This window comes from Terrapene carolina, unplaced genomic scaffold (assembly GCF_002925995.2).
Source record: "Terrapene carolina triunguis isolate 2854851 unplaced genomic scaffold, T_m_triunguis-2.0 Scaffold833, whole genome shotgun sequence".
NCBI lineage: Eukaryota > Metazoa > Chordata > Testudines > Emydidae > Terrapene > Terrapene triunguis.
In genome coordinates this window covers 1,450,891-1,462,493 of record NW_020665184.1, presented here as the reverse complement: position 1 = coordinate 1,462,493, position 11,603 = coordinate 1,450,891, and the positions used below count along the sequence as shown (strand labels likewise).

General features: G+C 59.1%; 1 protein-coding gene across 3 annotated transcripts; it reads left to right on the top strand.

Annotated features, from left to right (window-relative positions):
• Nucleotides 1-1,383: 1,383 nt before the first annotated feature.
• Nucleotides 1,384-11,392, top strand: TRMT1 (tRNA methyltransferase 1). 3 transcript variants are annotated; one of them, XM_026660676.1, is made up of 17 exons: nucleotides 1,384-1,468; nucleotides 3,093-3,468; nucleotides 3,933-3,988; nucleotides 4,631-4,764; nucleotides 5,479-5,666; nucleotides 6,246-6,361; nucleotides 6,697-6,809; nucleotides 7,457-7,605; nucleotides 7,811-7,894; nucleotides 8,265-8,334; nucleotides 8,414-8,548; nucleotides 8,714-8,799; nucleotides 9,193-9,301; nucleotides 9,549-9,625; nucleotides 10,249-10,368; nucleotides 10,960-11,074; nucleotides 11,203-11,392. In XM_026660676.1, exons 2-17 carry the CDS (start codon nucleotides 3,113-3,115, stop codon nucleotides 11,284-11,286), a joined length of 1,992 nt encoding a protein of 663 aa, XP_026516461.1. In that variant the 5' UTR covers nucleotides 1,384-1,468; nucleotides 3,093-3,112; the 3' UTR covers nucleotides 11,287-11,392. The 3 variants fall into 3 exon arrangements, 2 of the variants coding, with proteins under 2 accessions (XP_026516461.1, XP_026516462.1); XM_026660677.1 differs by lacking the exon at nucleotides 11,203-11,392 and having other exon boundaries at nucleotides 10,185-10,368; nucleotides 10,960-11,047; XR_003370232.1 differs by lacking the exon at nucleotides 11,203-11,392 and having other exon boundaries at nucleotides 8,265-8,548; nucleotides 10,185-10,368; nucleotides 10,960-11,047.
• Nucleotides 11,393-11,603: the final 211 nt, after the last annotated feature.

Below are 11,603 nucleotides of genomic sequence, written 5' to 3'. Positions count from 1 at the left end.
CACCTAAAATTTGGGGTTTGGATTGGAGGAAGTTTCCCCCAAATTTGGATCCAGAATTGACCCCTGAAAGAAAAATATGTGGGGGTGGAGAATTAACCCCTGAAACCATAATTTCTGGAGGCAGATTAGGAGGGCTCCCCAAATTTTGGACCCAGAACTGACCCCTTAGAAAGAAAAATTGGGGTGGTTGAATTAGGGGAAATTTCCCCCATATTTGGCTCCAGAAATGACTCCTTTAAATTCTTAAGGGGAGGGAGGTAGATAAGGAGAAAGTTCCCTCCAAATTGGAGTGGGGGGGGATCTGGATTATTCCTCACCCATGTTCCCTTAAACCCCATTTTTATGGCCCTGATCCTGCCAGGTGCATCCCTATTGGCAGGAGGAGGTGGGGGTGGGTCTTTTTGGAGAGGGATTGGATTTTCCAGCGGGGTCTGGAACTCTGCCCCTTTTATAGCTCTGGTTCTGCTGGGGGCACCCCACATTTTCAGGGTGTTCAGATCTGGGTTGCTGAGATGGCATTTGGATCCTCTCTATATTTTGAGGGTCATGTTAATATCTGGGGTTCTGGCCCCACACCCCAATCAAGCCCAGCCAGGAGGAAGAGACAGACCGTTGAGTAGCCATATGTGGGGAAGGACTAGGATGGGCCAATAGGCCTTGTCTGGCTGTGGAGTCTGCAGGTCTGGCATGCACCTGGGGACCCTGGACGGGGTGGGGATGGGGAATCAGCTTCATTTCCCCATCCCTTCCTGGGATGCTGCTGAAGGCTCTTGGAGGGGTTAATGAGCCTCAGGGGGGGGGAGATGAGCTGGGAGGGGTTACAGACATTGTCCCCTCCTCCACCACTACCACCACCAGGCCTGTGCAGAGGACTAGGGAATGGGAATACAGATCTATACCCACTGAGCCCCTCTGCTCCGGGGGAGAGGATAGGGCCAGCTACAGATCTCCACCCCCCAGGATATGGGCGGACCTCAGGGAGTCTGCTGGATGGATCTGGGGGTGGGGAACCATAGCTCAGTCCACAAAGCGACGTGTTTTGCACCCCTGCTGCCATGTGGCGTTCTTGACGTGGCTGCATTTTGCGGGGCACTAGATGGGTGTTGTGCCATGGTGGTTTTTATCGCCAGGCTGCCTGGGTTGCAGTCATGATGCAGCCACATTAAAGGGGGAGCAGCCTGACAGTGATCCTCAAAAGAGGGACACGCCCCCGACCTGGCAGGACTCCTCTTTAACCCAGTCCCTAGCTCAGCTGCGCCCCACCACCCATTCTCAATGGGATTGATTTTCCGGTCGCGTTTGGTCACAGCCGCCAAGCCGTTTGTCCCTCTAGCCGCCCTGTACATGCCACCTCCCATTGGCCGGATGGGGGTCACATGATCGCTCCCCGCAGGATGCAATATGGCGCCGCCCATGTAGCTGCTCCTGGAAGTCGTGGAGGGAAGGCTGAGCTTGCTGCGTTTTCTGGGTGAGGGAAGCCTGGGGTGTTAATTAGGGGAAGGGGATACTCTGCCCCTCACCCCAGGGAGGGCCCCGTGGGCTCAGGATTCATTTAGCTTTTTTTGGGAGGGCATCTCAAATTTCAGCTCTCAAATCCTCAGTCTGGGGGACATTTGGGGATTATTCTCCCCTTTCCTCCTCCTCTGAGTTATCTTGCACGAGGCTCAAAACCTGGCATCGGCTCCTTAAACGGAATCACCCTCCCATTCCTCCCCCACGTTAATTTTGAGGGATTGAGGCCCTCTGGTCCTTCAAGCAGTTTGAGCTGTCTCCCAGAAAACGTCAGGCTGGGGGGGAGGGATGTCTTGCAGTTTCATTGTAAGTCTCATGATACTTGGTGGCTTGTCCGTCTCCTCTCCCTCCCCCCCCCCCCAAACCTCGGCTCCTTGTCTCATGTGACTACATGAGAATCTCAAGCTTTTGTTTAAAGAAAAAATAACCATCTACCCTTTATTAGGGTTGCTACCTCTGAGGTACACACAAAAAAACTCCAAACCCACAGCCCACCCTGTGGTATCTGAACTGTTTCAGCTGGGAAGCTACCGCACAAAAAGGGACGATCCTGGGGAAAACCTAGACTGGTGACAACCCTAGTCCTTGAGTTTGTGGTGAAAAGCTTGAAGATGTGAACCCCAATGGCACCCGTGCCAGAAATCAAATAAAAAGAACCCCATGTGTTATTTCAAAGAAATCTGATGACTTTAAGCCAACCTTGTAACTTTTTAAATTGCGATGACTAATTTTTGGATGCGTGGGGCTGACAATGCTGTTGTATTGCAGTAACACCTAGGAGTCCAAGCCATGGAGCAGGGTCCTGTTTTGCGAGGCGCTGTATGGACACAAAACAAAAAGATGTCCTGTCCTACAGAGCTCATGAGCTAAGGGTTTGTCTCTACACTGCTTTTGCAATGATTTTTGTTTTCTACGTAGGTAGTTAAATCATTGCCACACCTTATTGCGGCTGTGGTTTTAGTAGTATAAAGATGTGCTGGTAAATTTACCAAATCAAGTTCTGCTGATCTCAAAACCTTTATGGGGTAGGGCTGCATCCACTCCAGATTGTTGCAGCAATTTAACTAGATCAGTTTTCCCACAAAATGCAGATAATAGCACTTCCTTCCCTCACAGTGATTGTAAGTAGAAAGACATTAAAGATTGTGCAGTGCTTGGGTACTACAGGAATGAGAGCTACAGAAGTAGCATTTGCATGCTCATTGGCAAAGCCACTTCGTTGTCCTAATTCAGATTCCTCCTTAACTCTCCTTTGCCATGAGGGCTACAAAAAAACTTGGCAATGGCTGATGTACAGAGACCGCTGCCCATCACACTCACTGATATGGTTTCCTTTTGCTCCCCTGTCTATAGCCATCTGTTACCTCTTCTTGTATTTAGATTGCAGGCGCTTTGGGGCAAGGACTGTCTTTGTTCTGGGGCTGAACACCGTGAGGCTGTGGCTTGTGACTTTTAGGTGCGACTGTAATACACCTAATAACATACGTGCAGTACCACAATACAAACTGTAGTAAGAGCGTAGTTTATAAAGTATTTGGGGATCCTTCAGGGACTATTTCTCTCTTGTATTCTGGAGACAGCTGTGACACAAGATGTTCTGATGAAGGCTGAGTTCGCTCTACTGGCTTGGTTTATGAGACGCTGCATCCTGCAGCTGGGCAGAACTGTAACAAAACAGCTGGTTGGAAGGGTCCGGAGATTCCCGCCACCCAAAGATCTGCCAGCCAGAAAGCTCTGTCCTTCCAAGCACATGGAGGGGCAATGCCCACAGGAAGCCAATGGCTCCCATCCAGAGGAGCGGCTGCCTACATCTGACCTAGCGATGGATGCTGGGAGCTGCGCTGGCCCCGTGAAAACTGGGGAGACGGTGATTGCGGAGGGGAAAGCGAAGATCATCTTCCCTAGTGCCAACGAAGTGTTCTACAATCCCGTGCAAGAGTTTAACCGAGATCTGACGTAAGTACAAGTAAGAGGAGGGCCTGGAGCTGTTTATCTTAGGTACTTATCTGGCCCCCATCACGGTAATATATGAGCACTTTGCAACCCTCCTGTGAGGCTGGGCAGGGCTATTATCCCATTGTACAGATGGGGAAATCGAGACCCAGGTTCACACAGGCAGTCTGTGGCAGAGCACGGAATTGAACCCAGGTCTCCAAAACACCACCGTTCTTCTCCTATTAGACCATACCTCTCTAGTGCCAAGCACCTGCTATGAGGGAGGGGGGGGCCTTAACGTGTCTCCAATCAGGGCCCCCCAAATCCAATCACTTTTGAAATCAGGGCTAACAAGACAATAGAGAGAATTGCTTGGAAAAACTGCGCAGGAGCATGAGTCCGCCAGGGGCCGTGACCTAGATCTGAGCCTTAATGGGCACTAAGGCCTGTGTGTGTCTCTCTCTCTCTCTGACCTTCCGCCTCAGGTGTGCCGTGATCACAGAATTCATTCGCCTTCAGCTTTCGGCCAAGGGGATTCAGAGTAAGTGGAAATGTCTGTCTGTCTCTCTCTAATATCCCCCGCCCAATGCAGTGAGCAGGATGGTTAAATTCGTACGACCCTCACTAGCACCCTAGCTTTCAAAGCCAGTCGGGACCCCTGTGACCCTCTGGCCTGCTGTCCCACTCCTGCCTTGAGCCCAGTGCATCAGGACCAGGGGATGCCAGGTGCTCGGCTCTGGTTCTCAGTTATTCCCTTTCTGCGCTGCTTGCGGGTGGGAATTTTAAGCTGCTTCTGTGATCTCCCTATTTGAGCTCCACAGGGGCCTCCTTAGCCCGAAACTGAAGCTACGCTGCTTCCTATCGCCCCTGGGATGCAGGGACTAGCCAGAGTACAGGACACTGGCATAGCGGGCAGATCGGGGTGTGGCCAGAGGCTGGGAACAGGGATAGTTCAGGGCCTTCATGTTAGCGCCTCAACCTGGGAGGGCCCCCAGCACAGAGGGGCATCCCGTCCTCCCCCGCCCCAAAACTGCAAGGCCTCTTTGCGCACCAGAGCTAAAGGCCCACCCAGAGATGCTGCCCAGTCCCCTTAACACCCAGATCTGTGGGGGTGCTAGAGTGGGAAGGGGGGGACGGATGACACCCTCGCATCTGCCCCCACCGCTCGCTCTGTCTCTTGCAGTTGCCGTCCCAGGAGAGGAGAAGGTCGAGAAGGTGGTTGTGGATCTTTCCGAAGGGGAGGAGGCTGGGTCGGAACCAGCGCCCGACGAGGAGGGAGCAACGCGGGCGGTGGCGGCAGTGGGAGAAGTGTGCAAGGTGCGTATAAACCTAGCGCTACCTTTCCCGTAGCGCCAGGGCCCCTGTCTTGCCAGGCACTGCCCAGAGAGAGAAACGGTCCCTGCCTCCAGGAGTTCACGGGCCAAAGAGACCAGCTGATCTCTCTTTCGGTAGGATGGGTGGGTTCCCCTAAATTGCTCCCCCGCAGCTGTGGCCCTCCCACACCCTCTGGGTCTGAAGCAGGGTGTGAGGAGGGGAGATTCTCCCTTGACCAGCCCGCCCTCAGTTCTTAAGGAGGAGCCGAACCCTCTCCCTATTTAAGCTGCAGCTTTATGCTGCCTTCATCCACGGCACTGCAACCCCTGTCTTGGTGCGAGCAAGCTCCGGGCAGGTCTGCGCCGGCCCCTCCAGCTCGGTGGGCGCGCAGGGTCTCGCTAACCTTGCCCGGGAATTGGAGTTTGGCATTCAAGCGGATGGAGAAACTTCCTAATCCCGAGCTGACCACTGGGCTCCTGGCATCGGTATCTGGGCAGGAGTCTCCAATGCGCTGACGCACGTAACCCACGTGATGGCTGGGCCGCGGGCAGAGGTGGATGAGCCTGCTTCAGCCATGGCTAACAGACCTGGGGCTTGTAGCTCGGGCATCAGGGGCTTGTGCTGTTGGATCCAGAGGTCCAGGGTTCGATTCCCCGCTGATCGCTGACCCGGGGCGTGTGGGCTTCGGCTGAGATGTGGTCCCTTCCCCCCGCGCAGGAAGGAGTGCGGATCTTGGAGGCCTTGGCCGCCTCGGGGCTCCGCTCCATCCGCTTTGCCAAGGAGGTGCCTGGCCTCCGGGCTGTAGTGGCCAACGATTTCTCCTCCAAAGCCGTCGAGCTCATGGCGAGGAACGTCCAGTTCAATGGAGTCGGGCACCTGGTGACGTCGAGCTTGGCCGATGCCAGGTAAAGCGGGGGGAGGGGGATGGGCCGCTCTGGCATCACGTGCACTGAGCGGGCTGTTCTCAGCCGCCCACCGGGTTGGCCTGAGCTTCCCGATCCAGCTAGCTCAGAAGCAGGAGGGTGAATGGCCTTGTACCTGGAGGATTTCGGGGGGGAATGGGACTAGTTGGCTCTGGTGAGGTAGCGACTCCTGTACCTAAGGGGGTGGGTGGGTTCACGGGACAGGCCTCCAGCGGCCACGATGGCTAACAACTACCCGCGCCTGTTGGCAGAGAGGTGGGGCGGAAGCTGTTTGGGGCAGAGATTGTCTTTGGGTTCTGTCTCTGTACAACACCAGGGGGCCCTGGGCCACCACTGGGCACTTAGGTGCTACCGTAATACACTTAGTAAATAACAAGCCAGGGAGACTGTGCCCTATAAGGGGGTCTCAGCGCAGGGGCTGGGGGAGGGGCGGTGTGGGTGGGGGGGGGCTTGGTGGATAAGAGACCTCGGATATCCTAAGCTGCGAACTGGCCCCGCAGGCCTCCCTGGCTCTGCACTCGGGACCCCCCTGCTCAGCGTCTGTCCCCGTCCCGCCTGCAGGATGCTGATGTATCAGCAGAAGGCGGAGAAACATCCGTTCGACATCATCGACCTGGATCCGTACGGCAGCCCTGCCACCTTCCTGGATGCCGCCGTGCAGGCGGTGAGTGAAGGAGGTGAGTGGGGCGGGGGGCAGCACCAGGGCTGCTGGCGCTGCGAGCTTCCTCACAGCAGTGACTTGCCACATTTGCAAGCTTCCACGGATGCCTTGGCTGTAGGATCTGATGGGTTAGAGCAGGGTGGCCAGGAATCCGCACTCCTGGTTCCATCTGTCCCAGGGGCAGAGCACTTCCCTCCTCCACCTCTGAAGCGAGGACCCCAGCGGCTGTCCCAGGCTCTGAACTCTGGGTGGAGTCACAGCTAGGCTGGGTTGTCCAATCCTGGAGCAGGTGAGGCCGGTGGCTGGGGGAAGAATCCTCCACTGACCGCCCCCGGGATGTCCCCCTTGCAGGCCTGCTGTGCGTGACCTGCACCGACATGGCGGTGATGGCCGGGAACAGCGGGGAGACGTGTTACAGCAAGTACGGAGCCATGTCCATCAAGGGCAAGTTCTGCCACGAGATGGTGAGTGGGGGCGGGGCCTCTGCCTCCATGCCCCGCCCCATCCACCTGCCTGCCCCCTAGAGCAGTGGGTCTCAAACCTTCACAACCTGAGGACCCTCATTTTGATTTAAAATTTTTCGTGGACCCCCAAGCTGGCTTCTAATTTTCCCCAGGGGTGTGCAGCCCCCACTCCACCCCTTCCCCCAAGGCCCTACCCCTGCCCCTCCTCTTCTCCGCCCCCTCCCCCAAGCACACTCCGTCCCTACTCCTCACCCTCCCTCCCAGCACCTCCTGCACGCTGTTGAACAGCTGTTCCGTGGTAGGCGCTGGGAGGGAGGGCGAGGAGTCGATCAGTGGGGCCAGCGGCCCTGGACGTGACTCGCTGCCCCCCAGTTTGAGAACCGCTGCCCCAGAGGGAAGGGGAGCTCAGCCTGCTCTCTGGCCCATTTAGTCCTGGGGCCCTACTTGCGATGCTGATCCTGCTAGGGCTGGGCTGAGACCTGGCGCACGCGTGTCCCAGCAGAGCTGGGCGTGGGAATCCGGCCCAGTATTGGAAGGGGAGTGTGGCCCCCAGACCCGGGCCGCACCCCAGCGCTCCACCCCTCCCCGCTCCCGCCTCACGGGCAGATCCTTGAGCCCGGCTCTGCAGCGCCCGTTTCCACGCGCAGGCCCTGCGGATCATCTTGCACAGCCTGGACCTGCGGGCCAACTGCTACCAGCGCTACATCGTGCCGCTGCTGTCGGTCAGCGCCGACTTCTACATCCGGGTCTTCGTGCGGGTCTTCACCGGCCAGGCCACCGTGAAAGCCTCTGCTAGGTGAGCCGGGCCCTGCAGGCGGGCGTTTCATCCTGGGGCGCTGGCCAGAACTGGGCCAAGAAGCCCACCCTGCTCTCCACAGCGCCCCCTGCTGGAGAGGCTAGGAGTGGAGTAGCCAGGAGCTCCCCCTCCCCCCAGCCCTGCAGCGCCCCCTGCTGGCATGCCCCCTGCTTGCTGTTCACTGAATCGCCTCCTGTCTCTGCAGCAAACAGGCCCTGGTGTATAACTGTGTGGGCTGCGGGACGCACCACTTCCAGAGACTCGGCAAGATGACCAGCCACGGGAACAAGTAGGGGGCTCTGGGTTCTCCACCTCACCCCGGGACAGGGGCTGACTCCAATTCCTGGCCCTGGAGAGCAACGGGCGGGGACCTGTCCTCGGACCTAGTGCCCACTGGATGGGAGAGTCCAGTGCTGGAGATGCAGAACGGATGGGGGGAGTGGAGAGGGGATGACTGGTCCCTGGAGGGGGGTCCCCAGCTGGAGGGGGGCCTGGCCTGGGAGAGCTGGGGGAGTGGAGCTGGACTAGGAGATCTCAGGTTAGGACAGTGGGGTTGGATGGGCGCTCGGGGGTGTTGGAGGGGGGCTGGGATGGAGGGGCGCAGCTGGGGAAGGGGCTCTACCCCATTAGATCTCTAATCACCGTTCTGATTGATTCAGTTTTAAATACTCGGCTGCCTCTGGCCCCCCAGTGGGCCCCTCCTGTGAGCACTGCCACCAGCGGCACCAGGTGAGCCCCCCGCTCCCCCCGGTGCACCCCGCTCCCGTACGGCTGGGCACGCTGCCCTTACCTGCTGTTCTCTCCCCAGCTGGGTGGCCCCATGTGGGCAGAGCCCCTCCACGACCCAGCTTTTGTCCAGAGGGTCCTGTCGGCCTTGGGGAGCAACCCAGGACGGTTCGGGACACAGGATCGGATCCAGGGCGTGCTCAGCATGGTGACCGAGGTGAGGGGCCAATGGGGCAGCACCCCTGGGGGAACAAGCAGCATAGGGCAGAAGGGCCCTGCTGGGGAATTGGGTTGTCTTTTGGGTCTGGGAGGGTGGGGGCGTGGTCAGTTGGGTTTCCGGGGGCGGGGCCTGTGCTGATCCACCGTGTTCCCCTCTGCCCAGGAGCTGAGCGACGTCCCGTTGTACTACACCCTCGACTGCCTCAGCAGCACCATCCACTGCAACACCCCCTCCCTGCTGCAGTTCAGGTACTCAGGGCGTTACGGGACCGGCCCGCGGGCGCCGGGCGTTGGGCAGAGCCGGGGCAGCCCCTGCCCCAAGGAGCTTCTGCTCCAAACACCCCTGGAGTGGGTGGGGAACTGAGGCACAGAGCCAGGAGGGGACCCGCCCCCAGGAGAGCAGGGGCAGAGAGCCAGACCGGGCCCCCCCCTCCACCGGGACACGCTGCCTCTAAGGCCGGGATTGGAAGCAGCACATTTTCCCCCAGGGGAAGAGCGTCTCTCCTCCTCCCCACTCACCACTAGGGGGTGCTGGGGAGAGCGCCCCCTCCTGAGCTACCCCCACCTCAGAGAGCCCCAGGGCCCGCAGGCAGCAGAGGGTTCCCACTCCAGCATGGCCTGAGGGCTCCCCTCCGGTTCCAGATCCGCCCTCCTCCACGCCGGCTACCGCGTGTCGCTCTCCCACGCCTGCAAGAACGCCATCAAGACGGACGCGCCGCCCTCCGTCCTCTGGGACATCATGAGATGCTGGGTGAGTGCAGTGGGGGGGACTTAGCGTTCCTCATCCCCCCCGCCCCAATCAGGTCACAGCTGATGGGGTGCCTGGCTGGCTGTGAGGCTGGTTAAGGTAGCGGGGGGAGGCAGGGTTTGGGAGACCGGGGGGGACCTATCTGTTGCGGCTCAGGATTGAGGGGCACCGGCTGAGCTGCGTGTGGAGGGAGTTCAGGGCTGCGGGGAGGGGAAGTCAAGGAAAAAAGTGACCTGATCTCTCTCCCCAGGAGAGACTCCATCCCGTGAAGAGAGAGCGACTCTCGGACACCAGCCCAGCCTTCCACATCCTCTCCGTGGAGCCCACGTACGGCCTGGGCGTTCGAAGGGAATCAGGCCAGCACCTGGCGCGCTGCCATCTTTGCTGCTGGGGGCAGGGGCTGGTGGGAGGCAGTGTGGCCTAGGGGGGAGAATGCTGGACCAGCACTTGAGACCCCTGAGTTCTAGGCCTGGCTCTGCCACTGGCCTTCAGTGTGGGTGGGGTAATGTCCCGCTGTGCCTCAGTTTCCCCATTTGTAGAACAGTGGTACTGATGCTGACCTTCTGTGAGCTCGTTGGGGAAGAGGCAGGGATGGTCTCGGGGAGGGATGGGATAGCCTCTCCAGGGCCCTGCCCCTGTAGTGCAGAGGGTCTGGGAGGCTGCCAAACCCTGCTGCTTCAGGGCAGTGCAGCTGTCTAAGGTGGATTAAAGAGGAACTTTTCCCTGGACAGGTTATTCCAGCAGGTGTGTTGAGCAGCTGGGAGACATGGGGCTAGCCTGGCTTTGAGCCCAGTGGCCCCCAGCCCTCTGGTCTGAGCCAGAGCAGCAGGGGGGTGGTGTGCGAGGAATGGGCCCGTGGGGCTGATCCACTCTCCCCGCCCCCCAGGCTGCTCCGGAAGCACCCCCGGCAAAGCACTCAGCCACCTGTCTCCCTCTCCTCCACGCCCCAGGCTGCAGGCATCCTTCACCGTCCGCGAGGACGCCAACCCCAAATCCAGGAAGCAGGGTCTGAAACGATTCCAGGAGAATCCCGAAGCGTACTGGGGCCCTAAAGCCAGAGCGAAAGCAGGGTAAGGGGGGCCAATGGACTGGGCCAAGATTGAGCGGGGAGGGTGTGCGCGCGCGCACTCAGATGCAGGACTCCTGGGTTCTATTCCTGGCTGTGTGGGGTGAGTGGGCCAGTCACTTCCTGTTTCCCTGTCTCAGTTTCCCCAGCTGTAAAGTGGGGCTAGGGCTGGTTGGAGACTTAATGGGTGTGCAAAGTGCATCTGTGACAGGAAGGCACCAGCTGTGACAGCTGCAGGGACGCCTAGTGGGGAGGAGTTAACGCTAGGGGTGGCTGTTCTACCTTGAATCCAACTCCAGGCCAGGACGACTCTGGATCCAGATCAGAGCAAGGTCCCACCCCTGTGTGGCTACTACCCAGCCAGGCTGGTAGCCCTATCCTGCTTCTGTTTGGTCTCTTTAAAGCCTCCAGCCCCTGTGGATACGTGAACGCTCCTCGGGGCCTGCTGTTATACAGCTGCCATGCTCCACCCCAGAGGCAGCTGCTGTCACGCCTGCCTGTAGCTGAGCAAACTCCACTGCTGGGGCTGAAGCTAACCCTGGGGGCTGGGCTGAGCTCACAGCCCTCCTCACCCAGCCCCCTCCTGCCTTTCCAGGGGCGGCATTTCCACCTCCCTGCAGGACAAGAGGAAGCTGCATCAGAACAAGCGGAAGGAGAGAGCGGAGGACGGGGGCCACTTGAAAAACCTCCCCTGCAAGAGGCTCAAGGAGGTGAGGACGGGCTGGGGGGGCTGTGAATCTGGGGGAGGGAGCGCGGGGGTCAGAGGCGTGGCAGCTCCTGGCCCCGGTGCGGCTGTAGTACCCCATAACCCTGACTGTAGCTTCTCTCCCTCTGCTAGGGGAGCGGCGCGGGGGCTGAGAAGTGCTGTCCCTCCCCTGAACCGGCCCCAGAGCCCGTGAAGACCGACAGCCCCCCCCAGTAGCCCGGCCCCGGGCAGGAACAGAGGCTATGGGGCTTTATTTTTTAGTTCGGCGAAGGCGCAAGCGTTTTGTTTTAAGACTGACGGTCTCCCACACCCGGCCATTAAAACAAGGGTGTCTCCTTTTTACATATAAGCCCAGACTCGTGTCATGCTTCTGTGTGAGGCACCCACAGGGGAGCTCAGCCCCCCCCCTTCCCAAAGCAGGCACCGAGGGGAAGGCAGGGCTGTGCCCTGAGCCCCCCAGCCTGGCAAATCATCTTCCCTGCCTGGGCTGAGGAAGGGTCCCATAGCCACAGCCCGGCTGGATGCCAGGCAGG